Genomic DNA, 5,799 nt, shown 5'->3' with positions numbered 1-5,799 from the left:
CTCGAGGTCATCGACCACCTGCTTTCAAAGGTCATTCCGGATCTTGGCGTACGGCTTGTTTGGACTTTGCCACTTCCAAGGCCAAATCCTAACGGAGACGCTCGTTCTCAGCGATCATGTTCTCCAACCTTTGCTCGTTTTGCTTTGCCTGTTCCATGATCGCTTGCATGCTCTGGAGTCGAAGGTGAGGCAAAGTGCAAAGCGCGTCTTGCTAGGATAATCTCCGGTCCATGCATGTTTGTTGGAGTGAAATCGTCTATCTGCGTGGTTTCATCAGTGACTATTGAGGGGTCCTCCGTCACACCCGCTATGGATATGCTTGAGTATTCCCACAGACGGCGACAATTGTGGAGAAGTGGTTTGGAAATAATCTTCTGATCTTGGGGGATGCTCGTGATCCGCCGATAGTCACCTGAAAAGGAATAAACACTCCGGTCGGGCGTGCCGGAATTAGCACTCCGACGGACAAGTCAGTCTTTACGCTCAAGATTACTTATATTCTAAATTAAGCACAACAATTCTCACATACTTTTCTTAGTCTGTTGTTCCTTTATTTATACTCGTTTCCTGGGCCTCGGGGCTAGGTCCACTTTTCACTCATTATCCTTTTATTTACTCGGCTCCATAGTTCAGTATCCACTCAGCTTATCTGTTTTATTCGGCTTCCTGATCATGCAGGAAAGAGTCGAGTAATATAATTCTTCTAGAGTACGTTTCTGATTCTTCCAATTATCCGGCCCCCACAATTATTTTTAAAGAGATTATCAAAATTATGTTAGCTTTTTATTTTTTAAAAAAATTAACGTGATCTTGAGATTATAGATTTTCAATTGACTTATTTTTTTTATGAATGTTTTATTGAATGAATCATATAATATAAATAATTTAAATTATCAAGAAGTATGGAATTTAAAATTTGGAAGGATGTCTAATTAGGGTGTAACTCAAGTGGGTTTGGAGGTAGTCCAAGCTCAGTCCAAGTTGTGCTGAGACTTGTTCAGGCCCGTCTAAGCCCAAATTATAATTCGAGATTGCATGTCCAAGCCCGACCCGAGTTAAATCCAAATTGTCCGAGTCACCTGAATTGTAAATAAATTTAATTTTTTTAAATTTTTTTATTTTATCTTATTTTTTTGCAATTGCATTATTAAATTATTAAAATTTGAATCTGTTTACATTTTTTTTTATTATAGAAAATCATTTATACCATCAAAACAAATAATTTATATAATGTAAGAGATATGATGCTATAACAGTCTTTACAATTTGAGTGAAAATAAAAAAAGTAAGATTTTATGTTATTTGTGTATATAATAATATATATTCAATATGATTTAATAATCTAAATTACTTTGATATCATGTAATGACTAATAATTTATATGTATATTTAATATTTTTATATATCTATATATATATATATATAATTCGAGCTTCAAGTTGTCTGACGTTTTTGTTCAAACATGCCCGCATTTAATTTGGGATCCTGAATTTTTTTCCAAGATTGTATCGAATTTAAAAATATCTTACCCATGCCCTAAAAAAATTTAGGTTGGGTTCAGGTTGCTCAGGTTGAACCCAGCCAAATTGCACTCTATGTCTTATGCCATTTGCAGGCATTAATTGATATCATTTTCACCTTTCTTTTTTGAAAATGTAATTGATAAGTTTGTGAAAATTCATTTTCATGTTTTGTGGAAGAACAATTTTTTGAAATGTATTATCCATTAAATCTTATTGATAAGTTTTTCTTATTTTTATGAATAAATTTAGAGTGATAAATTTATTAGGATTTGTGGGTAAAGAAGTTTAGTTAATAGAACTAATTAGTAAATACCTCATAAAATTATCATATTACCTTCATTTTTAATCATACACTATCAAATTCCTGTCTATACACTATTACAATATTCTCCAATTGTTTTTAGAGACACCGAATGCTTGCAAATATTAATGATGGTGGTGTTGTTCAAGAGGGGGAGAAGGTGGTGCGATGGTTAGGTAAAATAGTGTTACTAGTCAAGAGAAAATGGAGAATAAGGTGAGATAGGAAAAATAAAAAATAAAATAAAGTGTTTAACTTCATAAATGTTAGTATAAATATTTTTGAAAAAATTACGTTATAAACTTTGTAAATTAGACGTAAGGATTGATTAACGGAGATGGGCCATTTATTATGTATAATGGTGAGATGTAATTTCTCAAATATGGAGAGTGAATCTGCATTTTTAATAAAAATGATATAATTTCTCAAAGGGTGATTTTTAATTTACTTAAAAGTTTAATAAATATTGGGGTGTCTTCAGAAATTTTCTCAAAACCAGTTTCCAGAATGTTTGGTTTGTGTTTATATATATATATATATATATATATATTTGAATTGTTTTGGAAAAAATAGAAAGACAAAAATAAACATGTAAAATATATTTTTAAAATTATTTATACCATTTAAAAAGATAAAACTGTATGAAAATGTTAAATACTTTTGATACTTTTGTTTTTTTTCATGAAACTAATTTTTAATTTTTTTTTTAAAAAAAAAAAATTTGAAACAAGTTTTTGAAAACCAAACCAAACATTTTAGGCAATTTTGGTGTTAGTTGCTTTTTTTCCTCCAATTTTTGAGAAAAGAAAATTAAAAACAAAAACAATATCAAACATGGCACTAGAAAGTCAAATTATGAGACATAAGTCGTTCATTTTGTAAGATCCTTAGTTATATAATCTATAAATAAAATAAATCGATTAAATAATTGTATCATTTTTATTTTATCGTGTTTGTCTTATAAAAAATGGATGATAATTATATTTTTAAAAATAGACTATATATTATTTTGGATCATTAAAACGGGACTTATGGTAGGTCCCATATGCCCTCAAGTTAAATTTTTTTTTGCATCATTTGAGAGTTCAAATTATTACAGTAACCCTGGGATGGAATTAAGGCATGAGTGATTTCTTCACTAATTATATAGGATCAGTTAATCATCCTTTCTGTATTACTAACACAATTATTATTATTGTTCACAAATTCTTTCCATAGATACCCTTATTTTCATGTGGCAGAAATAGGAAAATTCAGGATAAAAATTTCAGTAGCTTCCACACCATAAGCAGGGTCACAGATAGAACCCATAACAGAATTACACAAGATCATAACTAACAGATTATCCGATTCATGATCTGATTTCAGTAGCTGCTCCATCTATGATCCGATTCTGTTAAATTTTTAATTATCAAATCTTTTCTAATAATATTTCAGAGGTTTATAGACATTATGGACTACAATTAGGGGCAGTATTGCAGTAAATGTACAAACTTTGTGTATAGAGTATACTGTAGAAGTTTCCATTTCTTATTTCCAGTAGGATATGCTGTTTACTGTCTTATTTTACAATATCTGAAATACATCATGTTCACTATGCAGGAAGGTTCTTGTGTTTGAGCTTTTTCGTTATTTCAGCTACGTACTTACCCTGATGAAAGGCCTGTTGGAGTTCGAGCTCTGTGGGCTGACGAGATCCATCTCCCGCATAAGTTCCAGCTCCATAAGAAGATCCACCCCTCACCTCATTCATCTCAAACATGCCACTCCCAAAAGTGTAGCCGAGAGGGACAAATATCATTCCGTGATGGGCTAACTGTGTTACAGCTGTCAATCTGAAAGAGCCGAAAAAAGAAGAATGAACAGTCGTATATCAGAAATTATGCAAACTATAGTGTCTTAAACATCGTGCAATTAATCCACACATGATCCATTATTATTGTTGTGATGGGAACAAACAGAAACAAGAAAGTAAAACAAAGCAATCACATAAGAACACGAACATGTAAGTGGTTCGGCTATTATCCTAGCAACTATCAAAAGAAACAGAAATTACAAGAAGCAACTGTCTCTACCTAAGCTGCCAGTAACAAGAGTTCTAATCCCCAAAATAATCCATAATATATATTAAGATCTAAATACAACAAGAGCCGGGTTGGACCTAGCAGTGGGTCACAAATGGGTCATAAACTCAGACCTGGTAGAATACAAAACACCCACAACAATTATAAATCAATAATCAAAAGAATATTTGGAATGAATTCAGAAATCTCTTATGTAGCCAATAAAGAAACATCCTGGAATGAGAAAACATCACAAATTCAATAAGGAATCAGCAAAATAAATTGATCAAAGGTAATGCAAGGTAGGCATATCAGTGAGGCGATTAAACATAAAATAATGTAGACAGTCATTGAAATTGCAATTTCACCACAAAAGGAGTCAATTAGATAGAAATGAAACAATTGGAAAGCCTCAAAACAAAAATATCTCAAATGGGTCTGCATAAGAGGAAGAAGAATGAGAAAAACTCACGCAGTAAGCTCCTGCCCTCCCCCATGGAAACCGGTACTCCAGAAGATTCCAGCAGGTTTGCCGGCAAGTGCTTGGGTAGCCCATAACTCATGAGTGGCATCAAAAAATGCCTTGAATTGGGCTGCCATCACCCCAAAACGAGAGGGAAAGCCAAAGATGAAGCCATCAGCATCCAGAAGCTGTTCTGGCCTGATCTCCGGCACATCATTTGCTTTATCAGGAGCCTTCATCTTTTCGAGTACCCTGCTAGGGAGTGTCTCGGGCACCTATTCCATTCAAATTTATGTTATTTAGGCCGCAGATTATTCAGATACATGGAACAGGAATAGGAACAAAAAAACTACATGCTATAAAATATCATAAGATAGAGATAGACCTGTGTATATTACACTATTACAATTCAAGATACTTTTAACGAAACTTTCTTTTGATGATTAAACCCCTTTCACCATTAGATATTGATAATGTAAAAACTTTTAATTTTTTAATTTTTATGCATTTTATCCTTCCAAAACTTTAACTCTCTCTAGATTTTGGTTCATTATATTTGATTATTTTTAATTTTATTTTCATAAGAAACCTTTCAAGGAACTAATTGACAAAATTTGGGATATCACTATATTCATCATTTTGAAATACAAGCATTATCCTATTTCAAAGTATTCGAATTTTGTGGTGATACTGATTCAAATTATTAAAAGCAACTCCTAACATTCTTAATTAAAGTAATCATTTCTCACATAGAATTTTGGAGAGGCCATTGACAAGAAACAAAGTACCTGCCAAAGAATAGCTTCAACACCCTCAACCGCATTAGCTCCTTGCTGTACTTGTCGTGCCATAATCTCCACATGCCCATACAACGAGTAATATCTGCAACAGCAAACAAGAATCAGATTCAATTCAACATACATATCTGGAGAGAGACAGAGAGAGATGGATTAACATACACTATGTAGATCTTGGTGGTGGACATAGCTGCATCTGAAGACAATAGTTATAAAAAAAATAAGCATAGAATTGAGTTGGGAATTTGATCAAACAGAAAGATTGCAATACAAAATTACCTGAGCAACCAATGATCGGAGAGCTAAGAAATCTGGGTTTTGTTTTTGAGTAGTAGTAGGAAGAGTTAAGAAGAAGAAAGAGACAAACACTTGAGATTCCGCCACGTCGAAAGGCCTTATCGGAATGATAATGAGACTCTTATCAACTCTGGTTTTGTACTCGTTCTCCATCTTTTAGCTTTCCCAACTAACACAAGTTTTGTTTGGACTCATTAGTATGAAAATTGTTTAAGAGCTCTAAAAGAATGAGCTTTAATAGCTTTAAATATACTGTAACTCTAATTGATTTAATATTTTGTTCTTTGGTTGTTTATTTATTTATTTTTTTTATTTTCTGCACAAGCCAGCTCATTAGAACTGGCTTAGTGCTCTC

The 5,799-nt window shown here is 32.7% G+C and overlaps 1 protein-coding gene across 1 annotated transcript; it reads right to left on the bottom strand.

Moving 5' to 3' along the window:
* Positions 1–3,324: 3,324 nt before the first annotated feature.
* Positions 3,325–5,799, bottom strand: LOC114323910 (Quinone reductase family protein). The gene is made up of 5 exons (XM_028271592.2): positions 5,427–5,799; positions 5,310–5,343; positions 5,139–5,232; positions 4,360–4,625; positions 3,325–3,659 (listed from the first exon to the last, which is right to left on the bottom strand). The coding sequence occupies exons 2-5, from the start codon at positions 5,333–5,335 to the stop codon at positions 3,419–3,421; spliced, it is 627 nt and encodes a 208-aa protein (XP_028127393.2). The 5' UTR covers positions 5,336–5,343; positions 5,427–5,799; the 3' UTR covers positions 3,325–3,418.

The sequence above is a fragment of the Camellia sinensis genome, chromosome 3 (genome assembly GCF_055761805.1).
Source record: "Camellia sinensis isolate YWXY chromosome 3, ASM5576180v1, whole genome shotgun sequence".
In the NCBI taxonomy this organism is placed as follows: Eukaryota; Viridiplantae; Streptophyta; class Magnoliopsida; order Ericales; family Theaceae; genus Camellia; species Camellia sinensis.
This window is presented reverse-complemented; position numbering and strand designations above follow the sequence as displayed.